This window comes from Oryzias melastigma, linkage group LG17 (genome assembly GCF_002922805.2).
Source record: "Oryzias melastigma strain HK-1 linkage group LG17, ASM292280v2, whole genome shotgun sequence".
NCBI classification, from domain to species: domain Eukaryota; kingdom Metazoa; phylum Chordata; class Actinopteri; order Beloniformes; family Adrianichthyidae; genus Oryzias; species Oryzias melastigma.
Genome location: NC_050528.1, coordinates 14,944,782 through 14,957,082, shown reverse-complemented (window position 1 = coordinate 14,957,082; position 12,301 = coordinate 14,944,782). Strand labels below are relative to the sequence as shown.

Here is a 12,301-nt window from a genome sequence, read left to right as displayed (position 1 = left end):
ACAATTGTTTATATTTTGAAGCCCAATGAGGCAAATCTCTTTGTGATTTTGGGCTATATAAATAAAATTGAATTGAATTGAATTTTGGCTACTTATGGTTGTTTTTTTTTAAGTTTGTTAGGCTGTTTTGGAGTTTAGCTAATATATATATATATATTTAGCAGAAATATATCTAATTCATGATTATGTTAAAAAAAATTACGGATTTAAAGTTTTAAAAGTTTAGTTTTAGAGTATTCATTAAATGTTTACTACGTTCGGCCTGCAACCTAATGTGTTCTGTATTTTGGCCGATGTGCGATTGAGTTTGACATCCCTGCTTTATTTGAACGTGGAAGCTTCTGGATCTTGCAACCAACATTTGGATGACAATGTTGAATCTGCAGCACTATGGCGTCCAACTCTTCATCTCCAACTGAGGAACAGCTGTGAGAGTTTCTTCATATTTAATTGATTCAAGTCACAGACTGCTCAAAGAAAAAAGGTTTTAAAGATATATAGAATAGTTTTATTATTTCCTCCGTTTTTGAGCTTTCAAGCAAATGATGCAACTTGGGATTTCTACCTCCAATATAGTAACACAATTGTTGATAACTATGAAGAACTTTGTACTTTTTTTCCATGATCTTTGACAGACTGTAAAACAATACATATTTATGAGTTGGAGTACAGTCTTCGGTGAAGTCACACACTGTCCTGGAATCTGATCCTGCAGTCCCTCCTCCTGAAGACAAAACATCTGAAAGTTCAAAGTCTTTAAAGGAAACAAGCTGTGAGGAAACCATCACTGCAGATAGAACTGTAGCTTCTTCAACTGGAATTCTGTAGTAAAACGACCACAAATGATCTGGATCAAGTAACCTTCTGCTGTTCCATCTGTCTAGATCTGCTGAAGGAGAACAATTTTGATTATTTTCTTTTTTAATAAAGTTAATGATCCTCTGTCTAAAGTTCTCTTCCTGATCTGCAGCTCCTCCTCCGTCATGATGGGTGTAACAAACAGGAAGAGAAGAAAGAAGCTGATTGGTTGAACTCATAGTGAACACATCTGATTGGAGGATCAGAGTCAAACCTGTTTGTGAGAAAGTGAAACTAACACAGTCTTCGTGTCTGAGAGGAGAAATGGCGCAGAAAGGAGTCGATCTGGATCAAGAAACCTTCAGCTGTTCCATCTGTCTGGATCTGCTGAAGGATCCGGTGACTATTCCCTGTGGACACAGCTACTGCATGAAGTGTATTCAAGGATTCTGGGATGAAGAGGAGAAAATCCACAGTTGTCCTCAGTGTAGGAAGACCTTCATGCCGAGACCTGTTCTGGTGAAAAATGTTATGTTTGCAGCTTTAGTGGATCAGCTGAAGAAGACTGGACTCCAAGCTGCTCCTGCTGATCACTGCTATGCTGGACCTGAAGATGTGTCCTGTGATGTCTGCTCTGGAAGAAAACTGAAAGCCATCAAGTCCTGTTTGATCTGTCTGGCCTCTTACTGCAAGAAACACCTTGAACCTCATTTGGATGAAGCTGCATTCAAGAAACACAAGTTGGAGGAACCCTCCAAGAACCTGCAGGAGAAGATTTGCTCCATTCATCGTGATGAGGTGATGAAGATGTTCTGTCGTACTGATCAGAAGTGTATCTGTTATCTCTGCCCTGTGGATGAACATAGAGGACACGACACAGTCTCAGCTGCAGCAGAAAGGACTGAGAGGCAGAGAGATCTGGAGGAGAGTCAACAACAAATCCAGCAGAGAATCCAGGACAGAGAGAAAGAGGTGAAGCTGCTTCAACAGGAGGTGGAGGCCATCAATCACTCTGCTGATCAAACAGTGAAGGACAGTGAGAAGATCTTCACTCAGATGATCAATCTCATCCAGAAAAGAAGCTGTGATGTGAAGCAGCAGATCAGATCCCAGCAGCAAACTGAAGTGAGTCGAGTCAAAGATCTTCAGGAGGAGCTGGAGCAGGAGATCACTGAGCTGAAGAGGAGAGACGCTGAGCTGAAGCAGCTCTCACTCACAGAGGATCACAGCCAGTTTCTGCTCAACTACCTCTCACTGCCACCACTCAGTGAGTCCACACACTCATCCAGCATCAATGTCCGTCCTCTGACATACTTTGAGGAGGTGACAGCAGCTGTGTCAAAGCTCAGAGACAAACTGAAGGAACTTCTGAGAGAGGAATGGACAAACATCTCACTGGCAGTCACTTATGTGGATGTTTTACTGCCAGGACCAGAACCAAAGAGCAGAGCTGACTTCTTGAAATATTCATGTCAAATTACACTGGATCCAAACACAGCACACAGACAACTGTTACTGTCAGAGGACAACAGAAAGGTGATGTTTATGGAACAACCTCAGTCTTATTCTGATCATCCAGACAGATTTACTGATTATCTTCAGGTTCTGAGTAAAGAGAGTCTGACTGGACGTTGTTACTGGGAGGTTGAGTGGAGAGGAGACCATGTTTGTGTAGCAGTTGCATACAAGAATATCAGCAGATCTGGAGATGAAAGTGAATTGGGTTTTAATGACAGATCTTGGGGATTAGATTGTTCTCCAAACAGATTCTCATTTTACCACAAAAGAATAAAAACCTCCATCTCAGCTCGTGTTTCCTCCAGAATAGGAGTGTACCTGGATCACAGAGCAGGTGTTCTGTCCTTCTACAGCGTCTCTGAAAGCATGACTCTCCTCCACAGAGTCCAGACCACATTCACTCAGAACCTCCATGCTGGAGTGGTGTTGGATGGGTTTAGAGACTCAGCAGAGTTCTGTAAACTCAAATAGTTCCTGAAAGAAGTTAAATGTTTGTTTTCAGTGATTTCTCTGCTTTCCATCATTTTGAACTAAACTTTTTAACTGTTAATATTCTGTGGAGTCGTGTTTGTTCTCAGAAACAAAGGGAGAAATGAAAAATCTCTAGAATGTAGAGACAATTTGGAAGATGGACCTGCTTTATTTTTGTTTTCTTTGTACTTTGTGATTAGATTGTTTTAATTCATTTTTCACACAAATGTTGTGTTCATGCTTTTGTGTTTTCATGTGAACTGAAGGAAGCTGCAACACAAATGGAATCAGTGACGTCACAATCAAAGACTTTCTCTGTTTGTTCTACACAGAAACTACAAAAGAACAAACTGAAGGAGAAGATTGTGTTTGTAGAAAGAAGAACATTTACAACTTTGTTATCTTTCTTTTTGCTTCATTTGACAACTTTGGTTTGAAGCTTTGTGTTTTAATGTCTTTGTTCTTCAGAGAAAAGATGTTTCTGATCATTTGACAAAATAAAACATCCCGATTCTTTTGTCTTCAATCCAGAGTTTTTGTGATATTTGATGACAAAAAGTGGGAATAATCCGGGGAAGAACTGAAGCTGTTTTCCTGGAACTCCAGAAAGTACAGAGTTCATGTTTAGAGCAGAAACATCTCTGTCAGTCAGTCGCATCCTTTCGAGTTTCTGCAATAAAACAGCTTCATTACAGCCAAATGAGAAGTTTTGCTCAAGTTGTGATCCAAAAGTTTTCCTACTTCAATAATTCAAAACCTGAAAACACCAAATGTCTGGTTTTCAATTGAATCAGCTTCTCCTCTTTGGCAGATTAGATTTTTTTATTCTTGAATTCAGTTTTAGTGTTAAAGTAGTTTCCTTCCAAGACAAATATTTTTAGAAATAAAACAGACACTAGAGGCAAGTGAAATCTGTTACGAAGAGATCTGTGAATGATTCTTTTCTTCACTGATCTGGGTGAGAGCGTACACAGGCTCCCCTTTTATTAAAGTATAGGTTGCCTGGTTACAGAAAAGAAAACTAAAAGTTAGCCATAAAATCATTAGTGTGGGAATCGTCAGCGTGAGAAGGTCCTCAAAGGTCTCTCACACGTCTGCATCTTCTCCAGATGACATGTTAAGAAAAACAAAGGAACAACTTTGATGGGCAGGTTCCATAAGAAGCCTGGAAATTACATTATCCTTTGTCTATGGACCCTTTTCACGTGACGTCACAAAAACAGGACGATTGTGAAGAGTGACTTTTGGTTTTTATATAATGTCTATGGTTTAGAAGAGCTGACTGCTGAACACTGTTTAAAGCAATTTTACGTAAATAATGAAATGTAATCTTTCATTCCTGTCAGTGAAGGTTTTATATTTGTAACCGAAAGTTTTACAATATTTATTTCATAAATATCCTGCCTGGTTGTATTTATTTTACCCTCTAAGATCCTTCACAAATCAAAGTACAAATGTCAGAAATCCCGCCTGCAGAATGGTCCACAGCTGCTTCCCCAAAAATTGTATGGATGATGTTAAATAAGTCGTGGATTATTTCTCTCTGACAACCCGATCATAGTTAGACGAAGGTTACAGGTACTTCATTCAATGCTGCTTGTTTGATAATGAAGGTATTTAAGATTTTCTTCTTTTAATTTATGCTAACGCTAATGCTACCACTAGCTTTCCACGATAGGGATGAGATGTAGAGCTGCAGAAGATCTTTTCTTCCCAGTTAAAGTACATTTCCGTGTTTAATGTGGTAAGCGTTAGAAATCCTCAGACAAATACTCCAGGGTGTAATTGTGCAGGATGGATAACGTCAGCAGATCTGCTGGCGAATCCCCAATGGAGAAGTGGGAGCAGCAATGATCGGTGTAGAGTGGCTTCTTTCTGTGGCGTAGTGAGATTAGAGCTCCAGAAAATCCACACTCCCCGAGGAGGGAACAGAGACAGGAAAACTCCAAACAAGGGACAGGCTAAACTCTTAATCCAGGCCACAAACAAGGTCAAAACCATGAAACAACTAGGAGATCTGAACTATGAATTGCTGAGATGTGAATAGACTCAACGAACTAGCAGAGTGGAAGTGAACCTGAGCACCTTAAATCGCGTGGAAGCAGCTGGAGCACACTCAAGATTAAATCAGTACAGGTGGAAGAAATTAGAGTGGAGATAAAGGAAGGGGGGCGCTGAAGGTGCAGGGCTCAACCATGACAATGAAAGGTCGATATTTTCAATTGAACCTCAAATATTGAAGGATTATTCAAATTTGTATTTAGATTTGTGAACAATCTAGGAGAGGAAATGACAATACAGTTCGGCAGGACATTTCCAAAATAAATATTGTACATTTTTCTGTTGAAATTGTTACCTTTTATTTACTTAAATGTGTGTCATCTGTGCCCTGCGACAGACTGGCGACCTGTCCAGGGTGTACCCTGCCTTCGCCCTTCAGTAGCCGGGATAGGCTCCAGCACCCCCGCGACCCCAAAAGGGACACAGCGGTCAAGAAAATGGATGGATGGATGGTGTGTCATCTGTCAGTTTTGCTGTTCTAAATCCGAACACCGGAAGTAACTATTCGCATGTTCGGCCCTGTAGCCATTTTGTCTGACGTCACCGTGAAAAGGGTCTATTCTAGAAGTGGAGGTCTTTGGAGATGTTGTTTCGACCCCATGGCTTACCTGGTGACCCTCTCCATGCAGAAGCATGATTGTGAAGATCACCTTTATCAGGACAGTTTCAGAGTATAGGAATATTATTAGAAGGAAATAATTCTGTGATTAAGTCAAACAGGTTTTTGTGTGACTGAGGAGAGAGTGGCTGTAGAGGTCCAGCTGACACATGTAGTGCAAGAATGGTTTTGCATGGGGGCAGAAAGTGTCCCCAACATGCCTATGACCATCAACCTCAATCACCAGGGTAGAGAATTGGGTCCTGTGGCTGAATGATGTGGGAAGGACTTTTATACTCCCTCACATTAAAAGCATATCAGGTTGTTGCATCCACAGTCACTGATTCTGCCCTAGAACACCAATCGCTGGTATGGCAGAGGTGACAGACCATGACGAGGCAGCTGACATGCTGGCATTTCTCCCCTCGTCCATGTGGTCCGAATGTTGGCTTCTGTTCTACACACTCTCCTTTTTATTCACATTTAATTCTCCAATCTGATTTGGATAAATGAATGTCTACATAAATCACAGGTACAGGCTGGTATTGCAGACACCATAGCCCGCATGTGTCAAGGTCTGGAGGCTGGATCTGGCCCTTATTTTTAACTTGTATCATTTTGACAAAATATATCTTTAAGGAGATTAAAACATTGGACGTTTTTTAAGGTTTAAATTGATTCATTCTAGAATAATATTCCTGCCTTTTTATTATTCATAGTTATGTTTTTATGGTTTTAAAATTTTTGTTTTACTGTGTTCAGTAAATATTTATCCTGTTTCGGCCTGCAAACTAAGGTGTGTTTTTGGATTTTAGCCCCCTGTGCGATTGAGTTTGACACCCATGCCATAGCAGGTTTGCTACAAAAAAAAAAACTTTTGGAGCACTCATAAAGTTTATGAATCATGCCAATTTTGCTAGTCCAGAAAATTGGGACTAAAACATTTAGGATGGCTCATGATCTTAGATCAATCAAAGTGACCGTAGCCACGCCCACTCCGCCTGTCCCCAACCCATGTATAGCCTTCTCCACCCTCGCTCCTGAGCAAAACTGCTTGTCCTATATCGATCAAATTAACTTTTTTTCCTACATTTTACTGTATCCCAGCTCTCGCAACATTTTTTTTCATTTACTTACAAGGGTCAACAACTACATCGCATACGACTTCCCCCGTGGTTTAGTCTTTAGGCTGTTCAATCAGGTGCTGAAAGGGATGCTCGCAGGATGTCTCTTGCTCGAAACACTGTCAGTCTGCCAATGAGATAAAAATGGGAGCTGCTCTCTTTAATCAAACCATGAAATCGAAATATACATGAATTATAACAAAAAAGTACATGTTGATTGGCACTGTTTTTCAGTCTTTCCCACAACCGTCATGTATTTAAAAACGATTCCTCAATATCATTTCTGACATCTGGTATTAAACCAAAAAATATGTACTTTTAGTAACACACATAAACCCAGTAAAAGTTAAGTTTTATAAATAATTTATATATAAAAGTTCCTTGCACCATTGTCCTGTTTAAACTAGTTTCTAGCATTTGCTATTTTCAATATATTTGACTGCTAACATTAGCGAGTTAGCTTTAAACACACTTTACTCTTTCTTTATAAATGTTCTTACGTTTCCTACACGTTTAAACTCACCACACATGAACCCATATTGTCTGTGAGATCTTCAGGTTCAACGTTTGCACTTTACTTATCAAATAAAGTATTTACTAACCTGTGATATGGAACAGCACACAAGTTGAGCTGCTGGTAGCATTTTAACAAGAGGGTTTATTCTTCCTCTGGTGCGTATCTACTCCATTCAGTTACGCTGCCACCTAGCGGACAGATTGGGAATAGCAATAAATCAAACTAGTTTGAATGTAACTATGTAAAAACAACAAAAGTAAGTAAATTCAAATTTAAAAAAAATAATAAGGGATTGTTTTTACTTAAAACTATTTTCCTAGACTCTAAAAAAAGCGAAGATGATTTTTGATTCAGAGATTGATGGTGTTTCACAGAGAATAAAAACATTCACAGACAATGCTAAACAGAACATAAGGCAATGTTCTCATCATTTCAATAAACCCTCAAATGTTCATCTGGTGGTGTTGTCTATGGTTTGTGACAAAATTTCACCGCAGAATGAACCCATTATCCATTCCATTCTGTCTGTGCCAAATGTTTTGGAATAAACGCCTGTGCTACTTAAAGCAGATAAACAATATGCACATCCATATTTGAAAAAATGTGTTTGTTTTGGGGTGAAACGTAGACTCAGGCTCGAGGTTGATGTCATGAAATGGGCAGCAGCCACAAGGAGCGAAAGGCGGAGCCTCAGAGATTGAGGCGTGGTACTTCTGGGTGTGTAAAGAGTTCACAAAAATAACTCATATTTCATAAATAATGTGTTCATTAGTGTGCCAAATATAATATATAATCATATATCTGGGTATAGCTTGAGATATAGGCTCAAGATATAGGTTTAAGAAAGGTATGACAAAGGCCCTTCAAAGAAAAACCCTTGAAAGAGGTGTATTCGAACATGTGCTGGCATTGTTGGGAGAAAACAATGTGGCTAAACAGTGTGGCTACCATAAGCAGCAAAATTGTCCTCCGGGAGTAAAACTGTTGAATGATTTGGGTCTAAATGCTATTTAGTCTTGTTGCCTGTTGTTCAATATCCCTCAAAGAGGGATGATCATAACTGGCATTTTTACTTTTGCTATTGTTTTTCAAAGCTGTCTTAAAGTAACCATTTAGCAGACTTATGTGCAGTAAATTATTTTACTCTCAATGATTTCTTTTAATTTTGGTGCAGAGGTTTAGTTCCCACCTGGCCCAACTGTGTGCCAAAGTGTCCTCTGGCAAGACCCCGAAACTGATGGTTGAGGTTGGCGCCACTGTAAGGCATCAGAGCCGCCATCAGTGTGTGAATGTTTGTGTACATGAGTGAATCGCTTTGGGCTTTAAAGCCTTTTATGTGTTTTTAAAGAAAAACATAAAAGGTTTCATAATTCATATAAAAAATCATTGTCGTTGTGCAACTGTTAGGTTCAAACAACCTGAAACATTTCTCTGAAAGGAAGACAAGAGAGGGGTCAGTTCTTAAATCAGATTTTACTTGCACAAGGAGAACAGACAGAGAATGTTCAAACCAGTCTCCACCTGCTCTGAAGATCTTGGTTCAGGGTTTCCATATTTATAACCTTTCATGGGCGGTCTTATTTTATTTACATTTGCTGCTCTCAAGGTGTGGAAGGAAAAACAGCCTCAAACTGGTTCTACTATCATTAATGTCATAGTTCAATGCAATATGTCTGCGTCAGCCTCTTCGAGTATCTGTAATATGTCAGCCTCCAGACAGCCTTCAGCCTGGGATGACTGCATCCTTCCAGATACCAGCTGAGCAAGACCTCGAATGAGCAGAAGAGAAGAGAGGTTAAAATCATACAAAGCAAATATAAGATAAATGTATGTACAACTCTATCAATTCCCCCCTGTTTCTCACATATTTGCTCAAATTCTCACATCACCTGTCAGCCACCTCCTGGGAAGGTTTTCAGCTGGAGGATCACATATATGAGCACAAATACATTTACACTCAGACGTTTTGCCCTACATAGTCACCAGGGTCTGGGAACAGGTCAGGCAGGCAGAGGGCTTCTCCTTCATCAGAAACTGGTTCAGGTTCTGGATCGTCACCTAAAAGAGGGTACAGCTGTTCCGGTGGTGGCGCTGCTGGTGAGATAGCAGTTATTATCAATCGGTTAACTAAAGAACGAAGGCAGGGAATACAACAACATCCACATAAGGTCAGAATAGCTGCAAAAACTGCAACGGAGACTAGAATAGAGGACACAAGGGCTTTATAGTTGCCGAACACATTCAGCCATGTATCCCACATGGTGGCGTCAACCCCGGAGTGCTCTTCCTTTTACCATCGAGGGCACGAAGCCCTTCTATGGCTCTGGTCAGGCTGCCATCCGCAGCGGTGATGCTGGGGATGAAGATGCAGCATTGCTCCCCGAACATCAACCCTTACTTCCTTGCCTGCAGCAGACACTATTTCAGGCAGCATTGTTTCTGTGTGCTCATTAATTTGGTGCTGTCTCCAAAGGGTGTCTAGACAACATGTCTGCATTTGCATTCCTCTTCCTTGGTCTATAGCTGATTTCAAAATGAAAGTCAGCTAACTCTCCCACTCACCTATGACCTACTGGATTCAATCTGGCTGAACTTTAGACATGGACAGTTAGAGCATAGTACAGATAGTCACGGAATTTGTAGCATATGGCCCACTTAAGCACCAGAAACTCTAGCTTCCTGGAATGTAAATGATCATTTTTTTCTCAGCAGGTATTCAGAGTTCTGGAACCATAAATAATTACCCTCAGTCTGTCGTCTTGCTTTTGGTATGGATGTTCACCGGTCCATGTTATTGGTGTTCAAGAAGGAGGTTGACTTTTGTGTTTTTTCTTTGATTGTCCTTTATGAATTTTTGGTGCTGGTTTGTTGTCCTGGTTGGTTTCAGAGCTCTGGAGCAGTTCAAACAGAGGTCTTTCCAGTCATGAAAAGTCCTGAATGAATGATCGGTTGTAGCCAAGAACTCCCAGCAATGTCCTGAGTTCTTCATCCAAGTCTTTTGGGTCAAGATGAACTACTTCTGAAACTGACCAACCAAGGTAACATATTTGCTTTTTTACCTTTTTGCTTTTTGATGGACAAAGTTTTTTACCATGTTGCTGCCTTCTGCAAAAGAGTTTTCTGAGATGTTCTACATGCTCATCAAAGGTTTTGGATTAACAGTGTACATCAGCCAAATAAGGCACACAACACTCATCCCTGATTCCCTGATTCCTTCCAACACTCCTTCCATACACATCTGGATTGCAGCCGGCGCATTGGTAAGACTGAATGGTAGCCGCACCGATTCGTACAGTCCCCAAGGTGGGCTAAAAGCTGTTAAATGCTTTGACTCTTCACTCACAAAACCCTGATGGTATGCACTGCCCTGGTCCAATATAGAAAACTAGGAGTTTCCTTCAAGACTGTCTAAAAGATCTTGTTTCCTTGGCAATGGATGGCAATCAAATATCGTCTTTTGGTTGAATTCGCAAAAATCTACATAAAGGCGTAGACTGTTGTGGTTTTTGCGCACACAGACTAGTGTCGATGAATGAGCTGACACTGTTGTAAAACTTAATTTCTGCAACTCAAAATGCTTTTCAGTATCTGTGGTTGTTTCTCATTTTCAGGCAAAAAACACAGGTCCTAATTCTGTTGTTAAGAAGCTTTCTGAGCTCAACTACTGGATTTCTACTCATGACCAAAAATCAAAGACTCAGTTGACTCATGTGAATTTTTTGAAACCATACGTTTCCCGTGTCTCTGTGATTCCAGGTGTTGGTCTGCCAGCCCCCCCCCCCATCTGTTTCTCTGGTTATTTCTCCTGTTGTGGAGAAGGAATTGCGGGATCAGAAAGAGTTCGGGGTGTCTAGTTCTCTGAAGTTCTCTGAATAATTTGGCCACTTTGAGAGAAAGGAAATCCTTTTTGGACTACTTGGTGGCCTCTCAGCGTGATCCTTTACTTGGTTTGATACGCCAATTTGTATGCCATTTCCGGGACACTCGGTCCTGTACCCACTTGATAGAACATGACATAGATGTAGGGGATGCTGATCCTATCAGACAGCGTTTTTATAGGGTTCACCCTGAGAAGAAAAAAGCAGCTTGATTTGGAGGTAGACTACATGATCCGTAACAACATTGCTGTCCCTTCTGATTCCAGCTGGGCCTCGCCGTGTTTGTTGGTGCCCAAACCTGATCAGGCTTTCCACTTTTGTACTGACTTTTGCAAGGTAAAAGGGGTCAAGAGACCAGATTCCTTCTCTCTTCCCAGTATTGACGATTGTGTTGATTTGGTTGGAGGGGCAAGGTTTGTGACAAAATTGGATTTATTAAAGGGTTATTGGCAGGTGCCTTTGACAGCTAGGGCCAAGCAGATTTCATCATTCATTACGCCAAGTGGTTTGTATTCATACAATGTAATGCCCTTTGGGCTAAGAAATGCAGCAGCCACTTTTCAACATCTGATGAATCGGGTGGTATGAGGCCTTACTGGTTGTGCGGTCTATTTGGATGACTTGGTGGTTTTTTCGGATAGTTGGGAGGAACATCTTCAAAGGTTGGAGGTGGTTTTCAGACACCTGGCTAGTGAGAATCTGACTGTAAATCTGTCAAAGTGTGATTTTGCAAGAGCCACTGTGATTTACTTGGGACGGTTAGTGGGCCTGGGCACTGTACCGCCTGTACGTCCTAAGGTTCTGGCCATTGACCAGTATCCAGCTCCCACCACAAAGAAAGAGCTGATGCGGTTTAGGGCATGGTGGGGTTCTATTGCTGTTTCTGCCAAAATTTCTCCACCATTGTGGCTCCTCTTACTGACCTGCTTAAAACGTCTTTGTGTCAGAGAGCATTTGACATGATAAAGGCTTTGATCTGTAATGCTCCTGTCCTCGCAGCTCCCCAGTGGGAGAGAGCATTCTGTCTGGAAGTGGATGCCAGTTTTGTTGATGCTGGTGCAGTCCTTTTACAGGCTGACCAGATGGGCTGAACAGACCGGTCTGTTTCTTCTCAAAGAAAATTGGTCCGCATCAGTTGAACTACTCGGTTATTGAGAAGGAAACTTTGACTTTGTTGTGGGCTTCACAACATTTTGAGGTCTATGTTGGCTGTAACCCTGTTGTTGTGTACTCTGATCATAACCCTCTCACCTTCTTCAGCAGTCTCCAGTCACCCAACCAACGTCTTGTGCATTGGGCGCTTTTTCTTCAGGCATACAACCTTGAGGTTCGCTTC

General features: G+C 41.0%; 2 protein-coding genes and 1 long non-coding RNA gene across 5 annotated transcripts in view; 1 reads left to right on the top strand and 2 right to left on the bottom strand.

Moving 5' to 3' along the window:
- LOC112144402 overlaps positions 1-7,304 on the bottom strand; it is a 32,214-nt gene extending 24,910 nt beyond the window's left edge. Inside the window, exons 1-3 of one of the 3 annotated variants that reach the window (XR_002918885.1) lie at positions 7,173-7,304; positions 6,584-6,697; positions 3,701-3,890 (exon numbers count right to left, since the gene is read on the bottom strand). This is a non-coding gene — a long non-coding RNA (uncharacterized LOC112144402). Of the gene's footprint in view, positions 1-3,700; positions 3,891-6,583; positions 6,698-7,172 lie in introns of those variants that run through there. The other 2 variants (XR_002918882.1, XR_002918883.2) reach the window with 2 other exon arrangements.
- LOC112144307 (tripartite motif-containing protein 16-like) overlaps positions 1-12,301 on the bottom strand; it is a gene marked incomplete in the record, with an annotated part of 1,074,856 nt that overhangs the window by 734,285 nt on the left and 328,270 nt on the right.
- LOC112144294 (tripartite motif-containing protein 16) overlaps positions 1,091-12,301 on the top strand; it is a 23,760-nt gene continuing 12,549 nt past the window's right edge. The window contains exon 1 of the mRNA XM_024268778.2: positions 1,091-2,187. Coding sequence (XP_024124546.1) covers positions 1,123-2,187 — 1,065 coding nt within the window. The 5' untranslated portion in view covers positions 1,091-1,122. The remainder of the gene's footprint in view (positions 2,188-12,301) is intronic.